Source organism: Morone saxatilis, unplaced genomic scaffold, assembly GCF_004916995.1.
Source record: "Morone saxatilis isolate NCDOM2014 unplaced genomic scaffold, NCSU_SB_2.0 Contig11, whole genome shotgun sequence".
Lineage (NCBI taxonomy): Eukaryota > Metazoa > Chordata > Actinopteri > Moronidae > Morone > Morone saxatilis.
This window is the reverse complement of record NW_023339663.1, coordinates 19,455,788-19,480,344: the sequence shown is the minus strand read 5'-3', so window position 1 is coordinate 19,480,344 and position 24,557 is coordinate 19,455,788. Positions and strand designations below refer to the sequence as shown.

Here is a 24,557-nt window from a genome sequence, read left to right as displayed (position 1 = left end):
TGGCAAAACCCATTGTCAACAAATAAGGGGGCCGGCGGGAAGAAAAAAAAAAAAAAAAGAAAAAAAAAAGTAGGAGCTAAAGAAGAGAAAAAAAAAAAAAAGAAAAAAAAAAAAAAAAAAAAAAAAAAAAAAGAAAAAAAAAGAAAAAAAAAAAAAAAAAAAGAAAAAAAAAAAAAAAAAAAAAAAAAGAAAAAAAAAAAAAAAAAAGAAAGCCTAAGATGTAGAGAGCAAAGATAATGGATTTAATGTTCCATAGCGAGGTCTGAACCAAATCTAACTGACAACACTAATGTTACCACAGCAACAGACTCTGTTGTTTGTTTATTTTTTCTAGTAAAGTTCATTCATTTACATAACCCGGTAATTTACGAACGATAATTATTGTGCATTCCTCCTGGTAAATGTACCCTGGGGCATTACAGATAAATCAAAGTTTTCATTATTTCATTATCCTACTACATTGTCTAGGAATTGTCCAATTTTGTGAAACAGCAAGACTTCCACTGAACACTCTGGTGTCTTTAAACTTCCCCCCACGCATTGACGGGCTGCTGGACTGCACCACTGGTTCTGGTCCTTTAATTTTGGGGAGACACCAGATAAAATGTACTCATGAGTCTGTGCTTAAATTATCTGGTCTACAAAATGTCAGCAAATAAGAAAAAAAAGCCAGTTATCTTATCAAAATATCTTATTTTCTTATCTTATTGTCTGACTAAAAGATATTCATTTTACTATTATATAAAAGTAAGAAAACCAGAAAACGTTAACGTTTGAGAAGTTGGAAGCAGTGAACTTTTGCTGCTGTAAGCCTAGCCTACAGATAAGGCGGCTCATGTTTTGTGTTTTGTTGCTATAGAGGAAATAAATTCTTACTGACTGGAAAGCACCACCAATTAACATTTACCACAGACGTGGACCAGACATGGAAAGCAGCTAAGACGTATGATGTCACTGAATGCCATGTAAGAAGACGGCGAGCCCAAAAAGACAGAAAAACATATTCAGGCAATACTGTAACTGACAGCAGTTCTGATTCATCTTAAAACATAAAGATTTACAAAAAGACTTGAGTCACAAAGTTCAGCTAAAATGTCATGAGTGACTGGATAAATGCTGGGCAAAAGCATCACAATGGACAGGTAGTTGGATATTACAACGAGAACAGTAGTGATAGGAAATGAAATAATCTGTGTCCATGTCACAGCTGTGACTCGGTCTAAGATGGGTTTACTCAAAAGAGTGGAAACATTGGGGCAGATCCTCACAGTGTTATACTAGACTGTTGTAAATGGGAAGGACATTTAATGCGGAACACAAAATCCCTATGTGAGCAAATGGGAAACTTTTACTGCTTAGTTTTGATACTGTGACAAGACTCAGAGAGGCCCACAGATTTTCTGGAACCCCAGTGAACTCTGATCAAGTTTGTCATCACGTTCTTGTGAGAAGAAGAGTATTCAGAAATATGTTGCAAAACACTGCCTCTGGTATCTGGTGACTGACAATGCCATGGTTTTTGTTTCACATCATTTCCATGCTTATCCAGCCAGATCACTTCCTAAAATATGCAAATACTGAATTAGGTACTAGTTTACTAAGGCGACTTTTATAGGTTATATGAATAATAACGGGGAAAGAAAAGAAACTTTAATACTCATAATCTCGAGAAATATAGCATGTAGTCTTCACTGGCCTGCTTGGGTGTCACTCATATACAGTATTTAATACGTAATTTACTATAGTCCAACTAAATCAACCACATTATGCCCCCAATGTTTACAAACACAGTATAACAAGTACACCAAACCCTATATAAAGTGGGACCTTTGCACCAAACATAACTCATGATAACCTAAGTTACGTAAAGTAGTACATTTATGTGTGTGTGTACATATACATACACATATGTACATACACATCTACATCATGTGAAGTTAATGTCAAAAAAAGGTCATGACACCTCACAGTGTCTCAGGTTCACGACTGTGTTCACTTCACACGATAAGATGTACTCATGAGGATTACTGTGCTTAAGAAGACTCGGTGTATGTGTGTGTCACTATAGTAGCACACATCCTGCTTTCAGCTCATTTGAACTGACAAAAACAACCATCCGTGCTAGTTTCCACCCAAGTCCAGTGTATGGTTCACCAGCTGCTCTGTGTGTTATCTCTAACCGACTGCTTCATTTAGGAACTTAAACACTTTGAAACTATCCACTTTACCAGCACTGTCACACCTGTCCCATTACCTGGAGGTGCTAATCCCCCACTCCTACCTGCTCTCCACCTCCACAGGAGAAGGTTACCGAGGCCAGCTGGTGTTAGCTAGCAGCTAATGCTACAAAACAATGGGGAGGGGGGGTGATAACAAGAAAAGCAGCTCATCTCTGTTTGAGCTGCTAACGCTAGTGGCTAGCGACTCTGCTAGCTGTTGGCAGAGAAGAATAAGCATCTGCAAGCGAGACATTTGAGAGATATTTGGCCTTACCCCCAGAAACCACAGGGGCAGCGCGGGGGGATAACGTTAACGTTAGTCGGAGGCTTGCTGCCCTCGCTCCCCGTGTCCCCCATGTCGGTCTTCCGTGTGAGGCTCTCCGCGTAGCAGGTGAATCCGGGGATGGAGTAAGGGCCTCGTATTTGCGTTCAGATCCCCTGGCTTTGACAAGTACAGAGTCAGTACCCCGGCCAGATTATCCTCCACAGTTTCACTAGACGAGGAACGACTTGCCGACACGAGCGGCCACTGACTCCGTGAACTTAAGACAGTTTAAATCGACGTGAGACACCGGAGCCGTCAAAGCCAGCGACGGACAGAGCCACCGGGGAATCCTGGGCCGATCAGCTGGAGTGAGGAGCAAACCACTGCCAGAGAGGGGAGCTGTGTGGGTAACTGGGCGGCCAAAAGTTAAACTGACGTGTTTGTGCTGAATAGAAAGTGACAAAAAAAATACGGCTGTAATTATTTTAAACGTTAGTCAAGATGAAATGGTCTTTGAACTCGGTCAATGGTTCATTTTAAAGGTTTGATTTTGAGTTAACATGGTATGATCCATACAAAACTATCTTCCTACAACTAAAAAGCTCTTAACACCGTGGTACAGTGTTTTCAGGGCTGTTAGTAGGCATATTTTAAGTATGAAAATATTGAATTTAATCTATATCGCCGTCCTTGTCATTGTGGATGTCTCATGCTATGAAAAACATGAATCTTTGAGAAGCATGTTTTTTTTTCTGCTTCCAAACAGCATAATAATGGCGAAAATATGTCACCCCACTTGCATAACATTATTAGAATTTACATAGCTAAAAGGTTATCAAGTCTACATGAATCCCAACAAGCAGGTTATCAAGTCTACATGTCTTGAAGAAGAACTTCTTTTGCAAGTGATGTATGGAATGCTATTTTTACCTTAAATCACCATTAACTCAATCTATTTGTTTATCCTCGTTGGCTGTAGGATGTAGGCCAGTTGTGGCCAGCATGACCTTCAGTCTGTTTGTCGAACACTGTACTACACTGATAAAATATCTTGACAACTATCACACGAATGGCGTTGGCTATTCATCCATTCATCCAATGTTTTCATCCCAAGAGGATGAATCTGATCTTTTCAGATCATGATTTGGGCCACTTTCAGATGTGATCCAAATCAGATACAGCTCTGACTATTTGCAATGCGCCCTTAGTGTGAACAGTTGTATCAGAATTCATGTGGGTCAGTACAGGACTGTCACCTGTTCACACTGGAATCTGATGTGGGTCACATTTTAAAAGTATTCTAAACAAAAAAATCTAATCTGAGCAATAAATCAGAATTGAGTGCTTAGGCTTGCAGTGTAAAGGTAGCCAACCAGCTAACCAATAACTTCTGATACACCTAAATATAGTACAGCCATTATCGTTTTTATTAGCTACAGCTGTGCTTTTTCTGTTTTGACAAGTCAAAATGCCTGTTGTTAGTTGTTGTCATAAATGTTAACATGCTAACTATAGGTATATTAATCTGCATGCTGATGTAAGCAGCAAAATAAAACTTAACCTGTCCATAAGGTACACACTGGACACCTTTGTCATGTGTATCTCTGTATTATGAAGGAAATGTGTTTCCTTTGACACACTTATTATTAACTGTCAGTTTTACAAAGAGCCATTTCCATACATTGTGTCATTGACCATATAGCTTGTTGTATAGCAATCATTTACTCCACAAAGCCAGTGTGCAGCTTGTTATGACTATTTACTATTTTGCTGACATCACGTGATTACAGCTGTCTGGTGTCTACCTTGGGAATGGGGTTGTTTCATGTTGACAAATATTGATGATGCTGTCTACAACAACAGAAATAGCATCACTGGATTCTGTTTTTCACCTCAAAATGACTTTCAGAAGAATGCAACACTTAACTTTGGAGCCAGGAGGTTTGGATTCCCTTCAGCAAGACCTGCCAAGAAGTAGCTTCTGTCTGCAGGGAAGGACAAGTGGGCCCTGGGTGGAATGAAGATAGATAGCTGATAGTTCATTAGCTAGTTAGGCACGGGGAGGGGTGTACCGCAGAGGATTGCAGAATCTCGTTTTTCAGTGTTGCTAAGAGCCCATATTCCAGAGCAGGGCCAAACAATGCTAGGAAAGGCTTAGTTGTTATTTGCCTCTCAGTCTCAATCAAAGCAAGCTTCTCTGTTGACCTTAGGACATTATTTTTCTGATGGGCTATATTGTTTCACACAAACAGATAACATAATTCAGTGGAGCAAACGCTGCAATGGCGAGCCCCAATTTTTGGCCCTGCAGTGGAAAAGTGGTTGTTGCTTCTCTCCCCACAGCCTCAGTCCAGCCTCGGGCTTGGTTGTCCTCTAGAGATTTGCAGAACAGGACTTCAAAGACAGATCCCCTCTCCTTACATACCGTACCCTCTCTCCCCTCCCCTGCTATAAACACAAGAACTTAAGGAATTAATTAGACACTGGATCAAACACGGGTTAGTAAACTCAGCTCACTGAAGATACCAGGAATAGTGTATTCACATGTTGAGTGTTGTCATGTGCGGTATCTTTGATATGTATGTGGACGCCCGTATTTCATTTTAGATACAGCGCGACAGCTTACATTGGCAGTCTCTTGACCCCTCTCTTATTCACTGAGGGACATGGTTAGGGATATTTTGCAGTCTTTGCTCCTCACACTGAGGGACACCATCACAGCCCTGTAAGAAACGCAAAGAAGAATTTCCTTGATACAGCAAACTGCTCCTTGAAGGCTTGTTCTTTAAAGAGCCTTACTGCCACAAGGGCTGGTCCTAAATTCATTTCCCCATGGCTCACATCAAAGACGCAGAAGTTCTGATAATCTGTGAAATGTCACATAGTCCTGTTTATGTTATAGGTGAAAAGGTGGAGTAGTTTTGCAGTACATTTTATCTATGTTTGGGCTAATCCAGTATGTTCTAATTAATATCCAAGGTGTTACTTCACCATCCTGCAATCTCACAGCCCCCGTGGAACCAATGTAATATCTTTATTTATAGGTACAGTAACAAGTCACAGCCTGTACTGAACATGCTGATTACCCAGCTACACTTGAATTACTCCATGTGTCAATAAAGAGGGTTGATTCATGGCTGCTAATATGAGAGGTAAGCTCTCTACAACATACTATAGATGGATTGTATGGGAAATCTATATGAACACATTTGTCCATAAATGAGAGTCTTTCTTATCTTTTAATGCCATCCCCAGATAGGCAGGCGGGCTGTTATTGACTGGGCAACAGGCAACATGTCACAGCTAGTAGATTTGCTCTGAGGGGGTATATCAGAAAACAGGATTACCTAGTTTTGTCCGACTGTGAAAAAAGCATTATTGATTTGAATAAGAAGGCTATTTGGACGGTATTTACGGATATGTATTAATATTTATAAAATTACATAAGAATCCGCTAGTTGGAGGATACAATCTGGAGTGGGAGACAGCTGATGCAGTCTGCCTTAAATTGTTATTTCATGTTCGGTGTCTCATGTCATTCGTCTCAGTGCATTTTTGCAAAACATTTGGCAACGCAGAGTACTATGTTGCACTTGCTGTGTGTTGATTGAACTCAGTGAAATGATGCTAAGTGCAAGTGCTTTTTTATCAATATGGTGTTTTCTGCTGCACAAATGCTCATTGACAGATGAGGAAAACCACCTTTGACAAGGAGGCTGAGAGATCGTAACTTGGCTGTGAAGCAGCAGTGGCTGGTGGTAATGTTTAGAAGTACACACAGGCAGGATAAACATCAGAAAGGACCCTGCCAGGCAGCCAGTAAAAGCTGTTTGCACTCCTTCGTTCAAGGCAAAACTAATTATTCTGTCTCACTCTCTCTTTCTCTTTGTCTCGCCTTTTCTCTCTTTCACCAAAAACTATTTCTTTACCTACATATATACATAGCCTATGTACTGCTATCCTCTCTTATTTTTCTTACCACACACACCAACAGTCCAGCCTCTCACTGTGTACAGAATGTGTAGTGAAGCCACCCGTGCATCAGGCGGGGAAGCCAGCATAACCAGCCTCCCTACCATCTCACTATCTGCTGATCAAAGAGCTGCTAAACAGCCAGAAACTACAGCGGGTGAAGGAGCGGAGTATGCACAGCAACACAATTAGCAAGCACCACTTTTTACATTTTTTAAATTCAACTCCTGATCCCTGACATTTTCACACACAAACAAAGTTGTGCATATGTGCATACAAATTTGGGAAGTGTAAACATAAACATGCAAATATCTCAATTTATATTAACACAAACACACACATACATACGCATATATATGCAAAGTAAGATGAGCTGTGGTTTCCCCTGTGAGTGACTCTTCACGATGGCATCAGCCGCTGATCTCTAAGTTCCTCAATTAAAGTTAGTGAAGAGCCTCAACAGGGTGAGGAGCGGGGAGGAAGAGGAGGAGGAAGATCAAAGGGAATACAGAGAAAATCCTGGCAGGAGAGAGAGAGAGAGAGGAAAAGCATGTGTGAGAGAGTGTACAGAGAGAGGGTGTGAGTGAGAGAAAGGAAGGGAAGAGGTGAACAAGAGAAAGACAGTGAAAAAGAAAGAGAGACAGGATGCACACTAAAATAGAAAGAGAAGGGATGGCAGTATAGCCAAAAAAAAGTCACCCTGATATTCAGGTTTCTGTTGTAATTAACTGTCTCTCATTGCTCATATTGCTGAAGTCAAGAGTTTGTGAGAAAACAGGGGTCAACTCATGGGCAATTTGTCAGCAGCTGTATCCACCACCTTGGGCGCAGCTCATTTTTAAGATTAGTGAGCAACTCTGTTTTGTGTGTGGCAGAGAGAGAGAGAAAGAGAGAATGCAACTCAAGATGCCAAATGGTTTGGATTTATGAATTGTGTGAATGAGTGCCATTCTTTGAGTGCCAAATAGTTTGGACAATCACAGAAAAGGTATTTCAAATCAAATTTAGTGCTTACTTTACTTTGCTACTAATTTCTTACTTTGTGTGTCATAACATCATAACATCATAATAGAAATAGTTTCAAACTTAGAATACAATGCTTGAGCATTAAAGTGAGACAATATAAGTTTTGCAATAGGAAGGAACACTTTCACCTTCTCACAAATAAAAAGTTTAAATCATAAGCAATGAAACTGGCCAAGCTTAATTCAATCCATTGCTACAGCCTGACTTGGTTTGGTAAGGCCAGTAGCTTATGGTGGCTAAGGGTAGCTAACGTTAGCTAACTTTACTTAGATATTGCTGCGTAACGAACATCACTGAGTCGATCCTCTGCCTTTAAGACTCATTTGTGTTTGGCTGGAAAAAAGAATGACAAACAGCATTGAGAAAGGCTGTCAAACAAAGTTATTAATGAGTCATTTGTGAAGAACAGTCATTTGAAACATAATAGTTCATATAAAGAGCATTTTTTCATAATGTTCTTAACACTAAAGGCAATGCCAGGACATTTCTGGGAGCAGTGCCAGGTGGGGGTGAGTCACAAATCTGGGGAATGTGTCAGGGAAAAATGGATGTGGATCCCCTACTGTAAAAGGATCACAGTGTACATGAAATGGCTCTGGCTCACTTCACTGCCACTGCTTGTTCAAGTGTGCCCTCCAATGGAGGAAAGCAGGTCATGTTGTCAAAATAGACTGTGATACTTGGTTCTTTTTCCCACCTGTGTTTGGGTTCATTTCCTCTGCCATCAGGTGCCAAAATCAGTGCGCTTAGTGCATTTACAGACACTTCTAACCATTAAGTCTAATTTAAGATCAGTACTTGGTGGAGCAAACAGTGAATAAAGCAAGTCAAATATCAAGGATGTCGGATACACCCTGTGCTAGCCCAGGAAATTACAAACCAAAACTTTTGCACATTTAAATCAGCACCAAATACTTTTCCCTGTCTGAGGTCTAGAAGTATAATTTGTGATAATCCAAAAACAATCAGAACAAGCACAGACTTCATTTGTAGCATATGTTCATTAGTGACACATTATAATACAGTTTTTGGAAAGGTCGCCGAATGATTGCGAGGTTCTAATCCAAATGCTAATTCAGTAACTGATTGAAAAAGTGCAGTAATGTGATAATAATCATATGCAGATGAGTTCTCATCAGAGCTGTCTATCCATTAATGAGATGATATTTGAGTGTACTGTACATGTGTATGTGCGTGTGTGTGTGTGTGTGTGTGTGTGTCCATGCAGACAAGGCTGCATGCATATGTACGGAATGTTAGAGTGCGCATTCACTTTCATCAGAATATTTAGCATATTAATGTTCAATCAATCTGCCACTGCACTAATGCAAAGTTTAATTAAGACATTTAATAGTTGGTAATAAACAGACAGAGTCAGCTTACATGACCAGCTTATCTCCTTTTAGGAAAGCTTTGAATTGAAGATACGGCCTGAAAAACAGCATGTGTATCAGACCTTTGTTTTTTTTCTTCTTTCATCTCCCATTAATCATCTCATGACCCCTCAGATTTTCCTGGTGACCCTTAGAAGGGGCCTGACACCTAGTTTTGAATCCACTGGATAATGCTGCATCTAAAATAGATAAAACTAGCTCCACCTTGACCAGCTACAACAGTAAAATGCTGCTTACACATTGTTGCATCAGTATAAAATCTAATAATGTCATCTATAATATGGGTCAGTCACAAGGGACAATTTACTGCAGAACATGTACTTTGACTTTTGATACTTTAAATATATATTATATATTGAAATGTCTATAAAAATGTAATGGTGCATTTCTTCGATCACCTCTCATATGCCCTTTGAGCATGCTTTAGCATTGTGGTTAAAAATTGACTTTTTTGAAAGTTGAAGTTTTAGGCCACATTGTCACGATACACTTTTTAGATCTGAGTCATTTTTAACTTTTTCTTTTAATGATGAAGGACTGATGATTGAAGTTGTCAGAGAAACAAGCCAAGCTTAGGTTAGGAGCAGCTCAGCCTCCGGGAGGTTTGTCAGCCATACAGCGTCAGAGAAACACTGATTTTTAAGGTGAAACTGCTTTATTCAGTGTTTTTATCAGTTTTATCATCACTGGGACCATTTGTTTTGGAGAGATGATTAAAGATAATTTGGCTTCCGGTAAAAAGCTCTTCAACAATGAACACTCAAAAAATCCTAACCAAGAGAAGCTGTAATGTCAACAACAATTCCCACGCTACATCGCTACATCACCAAACTTTTGTACTTTTCTAATTGTTTTGATATGTGAGATCCCCTAGTGGCAGAAATGACATATTATACATTTAAGTACATTGCTGATTATACTTCTGTACTGTCACTTATAATTTAGAAGACATGACTTTACTTGTAATGGTGTATTTTTACAGTGTTGTATTGGTGCTTCTACCTCTGATCCAAAGTAACAAAATGTCAAGATAGGTCTGAGCGTTTGGACAAGTGACAAAGTCAAAGCAGTAGGACACTATTTGTATGCAGCTGATCAGTTTAGCAGGCTTATTCATGACATGGAACTGAACTGGAAGTATCAGCAGCAGAATAAATCGTGTCTCATATTTTCAAGCACATTGAGTCAGTCATGAAAACACACACACACATACAACATTACCACACTTTCCATGTGATCTGACGGAGTTTAGAGTGGATCTCTGAACATCTATAATTACATTTTAAAAGTAGGCATTATTTACCGGTCTCATTCGGTAATGCCATCAGATCTCTGAATTCCACTGAAACTGAATGGAGAATTGTCTTGCATCATCTCTAAAGCACCAACACCACAGGAAGACAAAACTTTTTTTTTGAAATTCAGAGTGATTTTACTTTTTCTTTTCAGGACCCAAATGAAAAATGCTGGTCTTTCATCCTGGGACCCACTGCCCATTAAAGAGTGATGAAACAGAATGTAACTGCTCGTTTCTACTCTAAATTTCAAAAAGCCAAAAAATATAGGAGGAGAAGATATGATGTAAGCCAGGGCATTTATGTTATGTGCGTTGAATTACAACTCCATCTTTGGACTGGCCATTGCCATTTTGTCAACATGTCTTTATGTGGGACCAGTTGAGTTGATTCTGCAGGACAACAACATCCTTTGACTAAAGTGCCATGCACATTTCAACAGAGAGAAAAGGGAAAGGCTACACAAGCAACACGCTGCTTCTCTGGACAGTTCCAACCGAATTTGGCAGAAGTCACTAAGCAGCTTCTCTGCAAATGTCCTCTCATTCAGCACACCCAATGCAGATTTACTGGCACGTCCTGTAGAAAATCCTTGCTTTTACGCCAGCAGATCACACATGGGAGATCCTAGTTTGATTCTGTTCGGAGAGACTGCCACTAGAGGGCAACAAAGACCAAATTTAGTTTCTGCATAGGCCTGCGTTCTTTATACATACGTTAGTGTTGAATCACAATGCGTATTTGGCAAGAGACATTCCTTTTACTTAGATTTCCTCATAAAAGTATAATTATGACTATAACAACTGTAACTATATATTTTAATGATGAAGGTGAAGGTTGTAATTGTTTTGATGTGTGAGATCCCCTAGTGGCAGAAATGACATATTATACATTTAAGTACATTGCTGATAAGACTTCTGTAGTGTTGCTTATGATTTAGAATACATGACCTTACTTAGAATGGAGTATTTTTTACATTGTTGTATTGGCGCTTCTACCTCTGATCCAAAGTAACAAAATTTCAAGAAAGGACACATGACAAGGACAGCACAAATGATCCATGGCTTTACAGTTCTGTTTAACAGTGCAGTGCTGACATCTGGTGGACAATTGTGACTTTGAGAGTGTTATATCACTCATTTTATTGCTCTTACTAATGACTGGGGCTACAAACAATCACCCAGTCACCCGGGCCTTTGAAACAAAGGTCTAAAAGTAAAGAACACACATAGAACACATTTGGTTTAGACTATTAGAGAGTCAAATCTTTTTAAGGCCAAAGTCTGTAGTGTTGTTAAAAACATGGCCTGTAAACAATTTGAGTTGAGACTGATGAATCAGTGTTTGTCAGATCTTTTAAATCTGACATAGACTGCAGATTGTGACTTACAGTCACTGCCTGAATTGGTGGCGCAATCAGATGCGAGCGCATTATGTGAAATGTAATCAGTTTGGCATGTACTTCCATCAGGTGTGTTAAGTCATACAAATCACATGTACCTTTCCAGTTATCTCATATTATTTTGATAATAACACACCACTAGTCACACTTGATTGTATTGTTTGTCAGTTTACACCCTATAATAGACAGAATGCACACGTTTTTTACAAAAGATACTTAACTAAAGCAGCAGTCAGATCAGTAGGGACACATTTTGGAATCAAAAATTGTTTATTTCTTATGACCACTTTATGCTCAACTAGATTGATACATTTAATAACCACCAGCTAATACAATACAGCACTGTTCCAGTAAATTCCAGCATTAAAGACAAGAGTGAGAGCATAATATTAAACAACGTGCAAACATCATTAAAGAAACTCTGATGTTTCAGTTCACATCCTCAGAAGCAACATAAATAAACACGTTTCTTGTTGCATGATCTGCTGAGCCTTCATGTTGTTTTCCACAATCCATTTGCGTTTGTGTAGATCTATGCAAATCCTCTAGCAGCTCTACACCACGTGATCTTTGGCCAAGCAAAAACATTATTGCACATTAACTACAAAAGGAAAGGTTTAATATGATTGCCGGTTAAATTCATTTAAAAAAAAGTTGTGTATCTTAAAGTAATATCCTACCTAACATCAGGTTTTTGTAAGTGATTTGTTTCTTCATGACGAAATGGTTAATCCAGCTCTCCTACGCCTTAATTTTAACTATACTGTAACTATTCCTATAGGACACACAAAAAATGGATTCTCTTTTTTCATCCCTGAACCCAAATGCCAAATGATTTCATCTTACCCTTGTACACGGGTTTGTGAACACAGTGAATCCCCCTTTTACTTTTGTCATGCAGCTAAAACAGAGGTGAGCTCTGATGTTTGGCTCAGATTCACTCTGGGCAACAAATTTCGAGCCCACTGTTTCCAAAACTGGGCTCGGTGTGTTTCACATCAAGCAGCAGGAGTGGACCTGACCAGATTTCTCCTCTCTCATTCAGTTTTCTCAGGAGGCACTACTTCCATCAGCAGCTGGAGATGCATGGTGATGGGTCCTACATGAAGGTCAAAGTTCACATCAACGACATTCAAATCGGATTTTCCCATTTTATTCTAGACTGATGGGCAAGAAGCCTCCTGAATTTCAGTAAAAAATAAGTTTAAACTTACTCATGAGTTTGCGTGCCCAGTTGACCCTCCGGTAGATGAAAGGGTAGTAGAAGAGAAGTCCACTGAAGATGAAGATAGTACAGTAGAGGTACTCCAGGTCTGGCTTATCAATGATGGGAGCCAAGACTAAGTAGCAGGACACTAGGACCATTAGGCCTGCTATAACAATCGGCACCTTTGAGTACCAAATCACACAATTACACAAGGTCCACTGTTTAGTATTTACTACTTACCTATGACCACAACCCCAACTGAATTCCTTCATAAGGTGTCCAATATTATTGTTGGATAATCACAGGGTTATTTTATATGTAGGTATATTTCCCTCAAAACAAAATATAGCTTGAAATATGCACTTTCATATGCACTTGCTGAGAGTCAAATGTGATGTATATTTAATGTACAACCAATAAAAACTGAAGTGAAAATAAGACCAAAATATGCTCCACTGCATAGGGGTGAGACAAACATAGACAGTGTTTTTGCAAATGCTTGGTTAAACTCAACCTATATGCAGGTTTATATTAACATATGTTGAACAGTTCTCAACTGTCCAGCGGACAATGCTGACCAATATCACTGTCTCGCTACCTAATCAATTAATAACATTTTCACCTTCTCCTAAACACAAGACTTGACTCTGTCATCTTTGTAGTTTGAATATATGTTAGTTATGTGTGTCAAGTTGACAAAGTATGAGATTACATTACTGTTGAGTCAAAACACAACAGAAAAGGATGCTGCCTCCAAAAAAACAACTGAAAACTCACCTTTACTGGTCTATGGAGCTCCTTCCTGGTGAAGCGCATGACTATGAGAGACAGCGCTGTCAGACCATAAAACACCCACTGAGCAAAGCTGAAGTAGTTAATGAGGGTGTTGATGTCTGCTGGGATGACGTAGAAAATAGACAAAACACCCTAGAGAAACCAAACAGTGAGATATCTTTTTTACTTGAAGGGAAACAACATAGTGGATAGTTTATACGACGTTTTATATATATTTTAGGTTTATGTACTGTTGAAGTTTTTTTTTAATGGTCACAAACTGTATTCACAGTGAACGGACCATGCATGCAAAGCTTTAAACAGGACTCACATTGAATATGAGAGCAGGGGATGGAGTGTATCGCTTCAGACTAATATAGGAAAGGATTTTCACCATGTGACCCTCTCTTCCAGACACGTAGGCCAATCTGTAAAAAAAGAGAAAGATGGAAATATGTTTTGAGTATTCTTCTACTGTACTTTCTTGAGTTCTTTTTTATCTTGTTCCTCTTGTCAGTAAGTCTCTCCACCTCTAATGCACATCAGTATTCTCACTTTCAGACTTTTTTGTGCCTCCCTCCTCAAACACACAAATATGCACACCACGCAGTTTAACACAGACAGAGAAATGTATACTATCGTTTTCTGTGTTTCATACATAATGTGACAGCTGCCTCTTTTACCTGCCAGCGGTGAAGCAGCTTCCATTGGCGGAGCCGAATGTAGAGAAGACAACAAAGAGGGGAACAATCCACGACAGAGGGTAAAGGACTCTGTCTCCAAATGTCTAAGGAGGCACAAACAAATTCTTCAGAAATGACGAGGGAGTGGAGTAAATGAAAACTGAGCTGTTACTGATGCTTAATCTAAAATTAAATGGAATAAACAAAAAATACACACATACTGTATAAAATGATCTCATGGCTGTATATTCATCTTTAATTTAACACCACATTTACGAATCATTACTTGCTAATTTAAAAACTCTGAATTCACTACTTCACTATAACCATAAACTTCTTACCACAGCAACAGCTGGAGACAGCAGCAGTTCAGTGGTGGTCATAACAGTGAAGTAAGCAACGTTGACCAACACATAGCACACAGATACCAAAGGGATCCCAATGAGGATGGCCAGTGGCAAGTTCCTGAGATTGACAGGAAAACACACTGTATATAGTCCACATTTTAACAGAATACTAGACAGAACTATATGCTCTGCTTCATATATAAATAATCTGTTCCAAGATTATGCAGTGCTCTTGTTTGCTCAGTGTACCTGTATGAAGTGCACTTCATAGGCATGCTGCTCTGATTTTGTAGAGGATCTATTAAAAATGATTACCTGAATGGGTCTTTCAGCTCTTCTGTGATGAAATTCAGTTGATTCCTATGAAAACAATGGAATGAGAAAACAAGAAACGTGTACTCTCCAAATGTGGCATTCTTCCATAAAATAAGACAAACAATCATTAATCACAGGCATTTGTCCTGTGAAGAATCTAAAAGCTTGATCACTCTCCTCAGCCGAGCACCACACTGTGACATGGTATTTTATTATTTTATGTGATTTTTTAATCTCTTTTCACTCTAATTGACCTTATTTTTTTAGCTTAGAATTTACCCTTACAAATTGACCTTACAAATTACAAAGAAAGGGACCAAAATCAGGCGACAGTGCTCTGGCGCACCATTGTTGTGGAAACCCAATGTTTCAGTGCAGACACAGACATAGGAAGAACCTGGAGAAATGGTCTGTCGCTGCCACACTCTGTGGCAGACTCTGTAAGGCATTAACACCATCTAAATCTTATAAAATGTCTTGTAATAGTGTGCTTTTACATTGTGATGTTAATACTTTTACTCGAGTGAAAGATCTAAATACTTCTTCCAACACTAACAAAAGGTTGGAAGGCTGTGACCCGATGGCTGACCAATGTAGGAATGGTCAGATGCTGCCTGTCATGTTTCACACAAACCACACCCACATACACAAGATCATACACATCCTGTTAAAAATAAAGTGAAGTATAACTGTTACCATCCATCATAAGCCCAAAGTCCATTATAAAATGCAAGTCCGATTGCTCCAACAGACGATGATGTGCCATCAAATGCATTTGACAAAGTCTCTGTTTTTCCTGGACACAAATACACAACAATACATGAGTAAATATTAATCGTTATTGATAGATGTTTCATTAAAGGACAAAGTGTCAGTAGGCCCACCTTGTGCCAGCATTACGATGCCAGCTCCCACTATGACAAGAATGATGAACAGTTTGGCTGCAGTGAAGAAGTTCTGCACGTAACTTGCCAGTTTGACACTCAAACAGTTGACGCCTACGATCAACACTGAGAAGACACAAGAAAGTCAACAACATCCTTACAGAGACATCTGAATTTAATTGCATCTCTCAATGAAAAGTTGTATTCTTTTATTACCTTTTATCATAACCTAAGCCGTCAGTGAACTAAGTGGCCTCTGGAGTCCCCGAGCAAGCAATTGTTCTGAACATATAGTATGAAGTATATCACCAGGTCAACTCTCTTTCTTTTCATTTTAATTGGAGATCATTTTTTTCTCTGTTTTGATTTGTTTTTTGCTGCTAGGGAGCCATGGAAATAAACTGTAAACACAACATTGACATATTATTACATCAAGTTGCTTTTTTATACATCGGGCAGATATGGAGCAACAGTAGGATTTATATGGAGTTGTGTTTCTGGCCACCTTACACAGTAAGTCCATCTTTCACTCTCCTTTTAGTTGTTTTGGTCTACACCATTTCCTGAGAGAAATATGGCTCCTTATCTGCAAAATTCTCCACTGTCTTTGGCCCACTAACATAAAAAACATTCATTACAGTGGCTTTAAATGATTAACTGGCTTTAAAGCCGTTTATCCTGCACTCTACTTCTTTTCAGAACTATATACTCATAATGTCACTAGTTACGTTTTACTATTCTTTTAACATTCTTCTCAGAACTCACCCTTACTCTTAACGAGGTGATTCAGAAGCACTGTTTTTGATGATTAACAGAAACTTATTGTATTCCTGCTCACACGCACAGATGCAAAGGAAACAATTCAGTGGCCTGTCCAGTTTTAATGTCAAGAGATCAATAACTTCTACCACAGCCCTGTGTGTAATTTACTGCTCTTATACATTAACTCACAAGGATTAAAGTAAAACTTACATATAGCTGCTGCTGACAGACACTTGGTAACAACAATAGGAGGAGTACAGCCGGGGTAGAAAGGTGTGGAGGCATATTCTGCAAAGCTCAGTGTGATGATGGCAAAGGAGGAGGGCTTCAGCACCATGACAGTGGTCCAGGAATAAAGGTAGGCTACAACGGAGCCAAAAGCCTCCATTAAGTATGGATACTCTCCTCCAGATTTGGTGATCATGGTTCCAAGCTCAGCATAGCACAGTGCTCCTGTGTAGCCACACATACACAGAGACAGAGACAAGAGAAGAGAAGAGATAAAACTAAAAAATAATTGAATAATTGCTTCTGGTAGAAAATTCAAGGGAAGTTCAGTACTTTCTCAATGGGTCTAAACAAACCCTCTGACAAACACCCTCAAAGTTAAAGCCAGTCATGTTTTAAATCTTAAATCCGTGTTAATAACTTTATCCCAAAGCATAATAATGCAACCCCAATGACAGAGAGTAGACTATAGGACTACAGATTGCTAAAGGTAATCTGAACTATTATTCAACATATTCCATGCTATTCCATGTGTTGTGGTTTTATGGAAAAGCAAATAATAAACATAATTAAAAATAATTAATTAAAAGGAAACAGATATAATAATGGACCACAGAATACTGTAGATCAAATTTTGTAGGAGAGACACTTTTTAGGATGATATCAGCTCCAGTGTTTTCCCTTTTGATCTAAAAACTATGGCGACATAAAATTTCTCATAAAGGTTTATAGGACAAACTTTAGCTCATAATTCTAAATTACAAAGAACCTTTCAATGCGCTAGAGATGATTACACTTGCAAGTGTGCCAACCAACCCTGCCGATAAACAATAACATTTACAAAAAAGACAAAATCCAGTGTATTTAAATGTATTACACTAACCCAGAAGTTTAACAAAAGCCTTGAAAAAGCAGCATTCCTATGTGGAAATCTTTTTAAAAACAACAACAGCATGACTAATACATCTATTGTTGTTCAATACATATGTTGTTTCCATCCAGTAACACGACAATCCTGCTAATGTGGTTGATAAAGGCTATCCACATCTCATCTGAATGACCTTGGATACCAGAGTGATACAGTTATGTTACTGCTTGTTACAGTTATTCCATTCCATCTCCAGGGTCAGGCTTCAGTCGTGACCTTTTTTTGTTTGTAGCACGAAAACATGCTAGATGTCAAGAGCCGCCAGCTCACTCACAGAGACACTAACAGAGGGTCCTCTTTGCCCTCCTGGACTTTTTGGTTAAAGGGCAAGAGGAAATTTGCCCTTTCAGGCCTTCTGAGGGGTATTCTCTAATTGAATCTTGTCACCTCTGGGGCAGCTTGGGCCTCTTGAAGACACACTGATTTAGATCAAACATGTTTTGTATAATCAGTCCTTTGTGCCCTGTATGTCCACATCATTGTGTGAATCTCGACATCCTAATTAGCTAAGTTAGCTAATTAGCTGAGAGCCAAGGCTTACAACTAATAGACATTAACAACTAGCTTAAGATTTAAGTGATTCCAAACATCAACTGATTGAATGTTAAACAGGGATTTTAACTTTCTCAAGAACAATGCTTACAGATCTTACAACAGTTCTACATGAGACTGACAGACTGCAGTGCTGATCACCTCTCTACACATAAACAAACCTCCCATGCTGTAGCAGGTTTTTCTAGCCAAGGCTTTATCCACATGTCATAATTTCCCTTTGTGTGCAGTGTGCACAACACAAACACCTGGTAAAAAAAAAAGCTTGAAAGCTTGCTGGTGGTTTGAACCTGATAATGTGTGATGTGATCCATGTGCTTTCAAAACGTGTAATGGGTTAAATAACCATTGAAAACACCCATTATGTTGGGGTCTTTCACAGTGGAAAAATCATGTTCCCGGCTTACAGTTTATTGGACAGTTTTTGATGTATTATTTTTAAAAGCTAACTGGGCGTACTACAGGCACTCAGTTTCTTTTATAGTCGTGTTTTCATGCTGCTCCATGCAACTTGGTAACATTCAAAGCCCTGCAGTCCTACCCATCCTAGGGTTCCTTCAGGCGCTTCTTATGGTTTCTCCACCATCAGTTACATACACAAAGGGGAGGTTAACTTAACCTAGTGTTGGTGTTATTTTTGGATTCCTAACAACCCTTCTGTTCCTTGAAATCCATCGGTGTTATATTGACCACACACTGGGTCAAACTTTAACCCAGTGTTTTCTTTAGTGTGTTGACCTCAAAGGATGCAAAGATTCATCATAAGACCCATTGTTATTTTTGTGTCCTTGTTCTCTGTGTTTTGTAGTATGTAAAGTGCTTTGTGAATCTCAGAACCAGTCTGTGTACAGAGACAGATATCAAAGTAGGGAGATGGACATTTCTGATGCTGATTACAGTGATGTATTGGTTTGGATGCCATTCTCACCCAGAGTGGATAACACACCACAGGCAGCCCAGATGAGGAGACAGGGTCCCACAGCTCCAGAGTATAGCAGAACAGCCTTAGGGGAAATGAAGATGCCCGAGCCAATCATTGTCCCCACAATCAGACAGATGCCACTTAACAGACCAACCTGAGCACACACACACAAAAAAATTATATTGGATATTACTTTCTTGAATGCTATCTTGTGAAAAGTCAGCAAGATATTGCTAAAAGGAATCTTTTACCTTTGTATATGCGTTTAGATGTTTATCGTGTTTTAAGGACCTGTGTGTAGGATTTAGTAGCATCTAGCAGCGAAGTTGCAGATTGCAACTAACTGAACAGCACTCACATCAGTATTTGACGACCTGGGAATGAGAATGGGCTGTTGTAGGAGAAACAGTGGGCAAGAAACACGCGAAAAGCAGGAAAGGCCCTATCTACAGCGAGTGTTTGGTTAGTCAATTCTGGGCTACTGTAGAAACATGGCAGTTCTACATGGCGGACTCCATGGAAGCCGCGGCGTCTGTAGATAAAAATGGCTTTTTTTTAAAAAACACAACGATTCTTATATTCAGGTGATTTCAGGTGCCAACCACTATAGTTTCTCCTTCACACTTGCAAGGGAGGGTGAAGCGATGTAGTTGCAATCTGCAACTATAACGGCAGATGCCACTGAATCCACACTGGACCTTTAAATAAAATATATTAATGTAAATGTCCTAGGTTTGTTTCTTATTATTCTTACACAATTTATACACTCGACATGTTCAACTTTTTCATATTTAATTTTACAATTACTGACACTGGGTTTACTTTTTAGCCACACTTGTATGGCTCTTAGGATGGGGATGTTGATCAGTTAGTATTTAATTTAGTACTGAAAGGATAATTAGGATTTCTTTTCTTTACAGTCATTCATGGTCCCCAGCAGAGGATGAAGCCCCCTGATTTTCCCTCTGGAGCCACCGTGAGGTTTGGTGGGTTTTTTTTAGTTAAAAGTCTCAACAACTACTGAGTGGATTCCCGTGACCTTTAGACATATTGTGCCCTTATGACATATCCTAATGACTTTAGTGACCCACTGACTTTTCATGTGGCACTACCAGCAGGTTGCATGGCTGTAGAGTCTTTGTCTTGTCTGAGCACACAAAAACTTAATTACCACTATCATGTGATTCTTACCCATTTTTAATTGGAATGGATCCATTTTTTAAATTCCATCTCAAATGTTCAGATAAGTCAGCTCATGTACTTCTTTAGTAGAGTGAGGCAAAATAAGATAGTGCTACTTATTCATTGTTTAGAAAAAGGGTCATAATAATCCTAAATCTCCCTAAATTCACTTTAGGGCTTAGGTAGCTTAGGGGGCCTGGACAGCAATACTGAGTGGATCATATTGGAGTTAATATGTGGAGACGGTTGTTGTGGTACTGCCTGGTACTCACTTCTAGTCCCCATTACTTTAAAATGGCACAGATGGTGGGATCCTACGGTGTGAACATCTAATGAGACTTGTTCTCAGGAACACACACACACACACACACACACACACACTCACTCACATCTTTTTGAAGCACAGTAGCCTTCACAGGCTGCTTATCTTCAGCCTGACAGTCCATGCTGTGGCCAGTGGAACCGTTCTGTGACTCCTTCCTCTTCCTGATGTTGCCTTCATCCATTTCTGTCTGCTGATGCAACAACAAAAATGCAGTTACCAGTTACACTAACTTTTACAAGACACGTTGCATTGGTTTATGCTGCATAGCTTAGTTATCTAAACCACTATCTAAGGTTATCACAGAGTGCACAAGGCATGATAAGGTTTACAGGCAAACACTGTATGCTGGGCTACCAGCAGTACTATTTGCTCTCATCTAGCTAAACAATGAGGCTCACACAAGCAAAACAACTCAGTGAAAATCCACCCAAAACCAAATGTATTTACATTGTTAATCCTGTGATCTTACTTATTGTATTACTGTAAAAGGCCATGATCTGGATCTACCACACAGATTTTGACTTTGAGTTTGGCACAGTGTTTGTTTTGGTTTGTAGGTTATAACTCTTAGACTGTGGCACAGTCACCACAAATGATATTTAGTGATATTTTACAGTGCTGATTGTCAGTGATTGACAGGTTAAGTTTTAATGAGACTTCATGTACTGAAAAACAACTTTTTTCTGGTTTAGGGTGGATTTCACTTTACTCAAAGAGGACCACCATAAATCCCAAGAAGTCACGCAACTTGTGTAAAACCATTGTTTGTGTGGCGAGCAAGTCAAATCATTGCAAATTTCAGTACCATGGGGCTATTTTTTGTGTCAGCCTGAGCACCTTTTGTGCAGTAAGTGTCAAGAATTTTCTTAGTATTTAAAGATGCAGACTAATGGTGTGTTTTAAGGACTAGAGTGGTTGAAAATTAGTTTTTATCACACTTATGATGAGCTCAAAATCATCTAATCATCTATTTTTCTATGCCATTCATCATTATATCCGGTCAAATGACTACTGTTTTTGTTCTGGGACAAAATAAATACATCTACCTTATTTACAGGATTTTAACACACATTCGGTCCACATTATAATGTTTAACTTTGATTCAAACTGTTGTGTTAATGTGTAACAAACATGACAGGACATTCTGTCTTGTTCCCTAAACATTTTTAAGGACAATGTGTCTTAAATGCCTCTGACAATGATTTTGTTAGAGCATTACTTCATACATGATAATACATAAATAAATAATATTTCAACAAACGTTTTACTTACATATGACTTGGCCAAAAAAACACCTCAGTGATGCTCCATGAACCTTGAATGTAGCTGTGATATGGACCCACAAATGATACTGAGACAAGTTAAATGTAGCAGAGCAGGAATGTCTGATGCAAATGAAAACCTGGGACTCCCTGCCACTGAGCACACTCCTCCCGTGGGAGGTTCCCAGATCTGATTGGACATCCTAGATAACCCTGGAACCCTGGATGAAAGGGAATGCAACCAAGATAGTTTAGCTTCTGAGTTAATGAAATCCATTGATACGAGCTCAAAGGGGACGTGTCTGCCTGCTACTACAAGAATAAGGAATGTTCATCTCATTATTTTAGATTAGGGTGTTCTGAACTATAGTACATTCAAATTTTCTTATTTTCTGCATATAATTTCAACAAAATATATTGTCTGACAAACACTAATTGAGAGTATGAATTAAGTGAGAATATGGCATTTGAACAGGTGTACAGTAAAGCACATGATAATGCCATTACACGTTTTATTCTTGTATTCTTAATACCAACTTTGTTTTAAGAGAAAAAAACGTCATCTGTTGCTCAGATTAACAATCCAGTCATCCCTTGAAGATGCTACAACGGCTCACAAAGTTAGATGTGACTGATGCAGTATGAAACATTTCATCAGTTTTGATTAGTCTTTGTCTTTTGTTTTTTTTACACGGTTGACACTTTCAGGACAGTTTCAGTTTTCAGCAGAAAAGTCTGAAACACTTCCTGCTCTCTGAGTTTACCTAGGCTGACTTCCTTCACAATGCCTCTTTGATAAGGATATATGACACCCCTGCATGTGTGCGTGCACATTTGTGTGTTGCATTCCCTTTCTGCTCTGCCTCTCCTTCTCCTCCCTTCTCTTCAAACATTTCTCTCTGTCAGAGAACTTGGATTTTACGCTGTAGTGTTCTACTTTCTGTTTATATATCATTATATTGTATACGTATGTCTCCATTTCTGCATCAGTTGTGTTGAAAAGTCAAGCTTCTGGTTCATTGACCCAAGCATCCCCCTGTGTATGCATGTGTGTAAGCTCCAGCTGAAGTTGCAGACTATCATGGGCCTTTAAAATGAAGAGGGTAAATATAAGAACAGTTTGTCCATATGGTCTATAAAGAAAAAAGTACAAAGAAAATGTGCAGATCTGTGGATATTTTGGCACATGTGTGGTATTTGAGCACAACCCATGATATATCTATAAGGCATGGGTGCTGTTGAATTTCTTGAATAACTTCCATAATTCAGCCTTTGATGAATGTGCAGTACACTATTTATAATGCTCTAAAAGTAAATATGAATTTAACTGCACCAAAAGTTAGGATTCAATGTTACTTAATCTCAAAGAAGACATCCTCACTAACAGTGAAATGACAACAGTCTGGAGGTTTTACTTTCTAATCCGCTACTGAATTGTAACACTGACTTCCTGGTGGCTGCAGCTCTTGAGGCGCTTGCTGAAATACAAAGGACGTGTTCTTATGAAGTTGGTAAGAGAATTTGAACAGTTGCCGCAGACACAGTTGCCACAGACAGACAGCCTCGCCTGCTCATGGTAATCTGCTGACACAAGAACACATTGGTATATGAACTCAGTAACCCTGAGAACAAGAACTTCTGACCAATAACAGAGTGCAAGTTTCAGACACGTTTACTGGGGCTTAGGATCTGACTAAGTGCATTTACAGCAACAAATTCAGTCTTGGTGAGCTTGTGTACTTTCACTGCTGCAAATATTCCCTTAAACAGTAAGATTTAAACAGTAATCTGTGAGAAAGCGAGAATAAGTCATAAACTGTACTTATTTTCTGTGATCTTTCAGGTTAACAGATCTGTAGACAGCAGAGATTGTGTACACTGTATAAAACATAGTCTGGTCTTTTTTTAACACAGAGACACACAAACTTGGGCTGTACTGCCATAAATGTTTAAAATGTTTATCAGATACAACAACATAGTTTGGAGTGGATTATAGTGTGCAGAATAAGAAAATAACTTTGTGTTGAATTTTACAAGACATATGAGCATAGTAAAAAGATCTTAATCATTAAAAGATTAAAAATGTCCATTAATACATACACTAAAAATATAGGCATTCGTTTTTGTATTATTGTCGCTCTGTATGTGAAAGAACTTTACCCAGTACTTTTGTAAATAATGGCACAGGCAATGGATAGGAAGACATGTTTTTTTCACCATAGGTTTACACCAATGTAAAAGTGCCTCTCCGTAGATTGCAGACCAATTATTAGGCATACATCAGAAGCAGTGTGGGGAGGACATAAATGGTACTTTGATACAAAGTCGCACAAATATAACAACAATAGAAAATGGAACACACTTTGAATCAGTTGATTAATGTTATAATGTAGGATAATAGTTGTTGGGTTGTGTGGGCAATGCTATTTAATTATATTCAGGTGTTTACAAGTAGTTCACCAGGAGTGAAGAAGTTTTATTGATCAATGTCACTTCTCTCTTGATTCTCTCTTGGTTCTTCCAGCATGCTGAGCAAAATACAATGATCAGGACCCCATCCAGCCTGTAGGTGGCGATAGCAGCTCGAGGCAGATGTGCTCTTGTCCTTCCCGA

The 24,557-nt window shown here is 38.9% G+C and overlaps 2 protein-coding genes across 3 annotated transcripts in view; both read right to left on the bottom strand.

Moving 5' to 3' along the window:
- The window catches only part of zfand3 (zinc finger, AN1-type domain 3), a 16,456-nt gene extending 13,588 nt beyond the window's left edge, over positions 1–2,868 (bottom strand). The window contains exon 1 of the mRNA XM_035682420.1: positions 2,494–2,868. Within this exon, the coding sequence (XP_035538313.1) occupies positions 2,494–2,576 (83 nt within the window). The 5' untranslated portion in view covers positions 2,577–2,868. The remainder of the gene's footprint in view (positions 1–2,493) is intronic.
- An 8,956-nt stretch (positions 2,869–11,824) lies between these two features.
- slc7a9 (solute carrier family 7 member 9) lies at positions 11,825–22,072 on the bottom strand. 2 transcript variants are annotated; one of them, XM_035652125.1, is made up of 13 exons: positions 21,955–22,072; positions 20,747–20,869; positions 19,182–19,329; positions 16,756–16,998; positions 15,784–15,909; positions 15,596–15,695; positions 14,900–14,944; positions 14,579–14,702; positions 14,238–14,341; positions 13,886–13,982; positions 13,558–13,707; positions 12,788–12,962; positions 11,825–12,672 (listed from the first exon to the last, which is right to left on the bottom strand). In XM_035652125.1, the coding sequence occupies exons 2-13, from the start codon at positions 20,861–20,863 to the stop codon at positions 12,611–12,613; spliced, it is 1,491 nt and encodes a 496-aa protein (XP_035508018.1). In that variant the 5' UTR covers positions 20,864–20,869; positions 21,955–22,072; the 3' UTR covers positions 11,825–12,610. The 2 variants fall into 2 exon arrangements, with proteins under 2 accessions (XP_035508018.1, XP_035508019.1); XM_035652126.1 differs by having other exon boundaries at positions 20,747–20,872; positions 21,955–22,063.
- Positions 22,073–24,557: the final 2,485 nt, after the last annotated feature.